The 1472-nt window shown below is 57.2% G+C and overlaps 1 protein-coding gene across 1 annotated transcript; it reads right to left on the bottom strand.

Annotated features, from left to right (window-relative positions):
• Positions 1-292: 292 nt before the first annotated feature.
• Positions 293-1237, bottom strand: LOC308643362 (olfactory receptor 2W3; the record flags this gene model as incomplete). The annotated part of the gene is made up of 1 exon (XM_081283246.1): positions 293-1237. The coding sequence occupies one exon, from the start codon at positions 1235-1237 to the stop codon at positions 293-295; it is 945 nt and encodes a 314-aa protein (XP_081139372.1).
• Between the last annotated feature and the right edge of the window lie 235 nt (positions 1238-1472).

Raw genomic sequence — 1472 nt, 5'->3', positions numbered from 1 at the left:
TCTAGATAACATGCTGAGAGCACAATGTGAACTAACAACAAGCTACAGAAGCAGGACTCAGAGAGGGGCTGCTTCCAGCGAGGCCCTGATAGGAGCTGGTGGGGTGAGGTCTGCACACCTGGGTGTGGGTGACAGACCCTGTGCTGTTCTCTCATAAACAGGTTTCCAGAAGGCCAGCCCTGCTAGGATGCTGAGAGCTGCAGGCTGAGACCAGTTCTGCTCCACAGCTCAGAGGCCAGCAGTGGCCCCACTGCAGCTGACCCTGGGGCTGGATGCTGGGCAGTCCAGGGCCTCACTCCTTGCCCCCCTTTCTGTTCCCTAGCAGCAGCCTTCTCAGTGCCCCCTTCACCTCCTTGTTTCTGAGGGTGTAGATCAGGGGGTTCAGGACGGGGGTGACGATGTTGTAGAAGAGGGTGAGGAACTTGCCCTGGTCCTGGGAGGACCTGCTTCCTGGCTGCATGTACATGTAGATGATGTTCCCGTAGAACAGGGAGACCACGGTGAGGTGGGAGCCACAGGTGTTGAAGATTCTGTGTCTTCCTGAGGATGACTGGGTTCTGAACACAGCCCTGACGATGTGGCCGTAGGACACCAAGATGAAGACCAGGGGAGACAGCACGATGCCCACGGCCAGGACAAAGACAGTGCCTTCTATGGCCACTGTGTTGACGCAGGCCATGCGGATCAGGGCTGGCATCTCACACAGGAAGTGGTCCACCTTGTTGTGCCCGCAGCGGGGTAATCGTAGGGTCACTGGAGACATGACCAAGGAGTTGGCCATCCCACAGCCCCAGGCCACTGACACCAAGCCCAGGCAGAGCCTGGAACTCATGATCACCGTGTAGTGCAGGGGCTTGCAGACGGCCACAAACCTGTCATAGGCCATGACGGCCAGCAGCAGACACTCCACTCCACCCAGGCCCAGGAACAGGAAGAGCTGGACCACGCAGCCCACATAGCTGATGGTCTTGTCATGGCCATTCAGGTTGTAGAGCAGCTGGGGGATGGAGCTGGTGGTGAAGCTAAGGTCCAGGAAGGACAGGTGGGTGAGGAAGAAGTACATGGGCGTGTGGAGCCGGGGGTCCAGCCGAGACACCAGGATGATGGTGCTGTTGCCCACCAGGGTCAGCAGGTAGGCTACCAGGATGACCACAAAGAGGACCCTCTCCAGGTGGGGTTGGTCAGAGAAACCCAGGAGGATGAAGTGGCTCTGGGTGCTGCGGTTGGTCCCATCCATCTCTACTGCACCTGAGGAGAGGTGTCAACACCAGTAGTGGCACCTGCTGATGCTGGAGTATGGACTCCTTGCCAGGCTTAGAGGAGCACAGAGCAGGTTTATTTACTCACCTAAGCCCTAAACAGTGGTGTGGAGGCTGTGCTATGATTATTGTCTCCAAAGTATAGAAAAGGAAACTGAGGCACCTGTGGGTTAAGTAAATGTCACATGTGGAGAGGCAGAGCTGGTCTGCTCC

The sequence above is a fragment of the Spermophilus citellus genome, assembly GCF_964194105.1.
Source record: "Spermophilus citellus genome assembly, chromosome: 1".
In the NCBI taxonomy this organism is placed as follows: Eukaryota; Metazoa; Chordata; class Mammalia; order Rodentia; family Sciuridae; genus Spermophilus; species Spermophilus citellus.
This window is presented reverse-complemented; position numbering and strand designations above follow the sequence as displayed.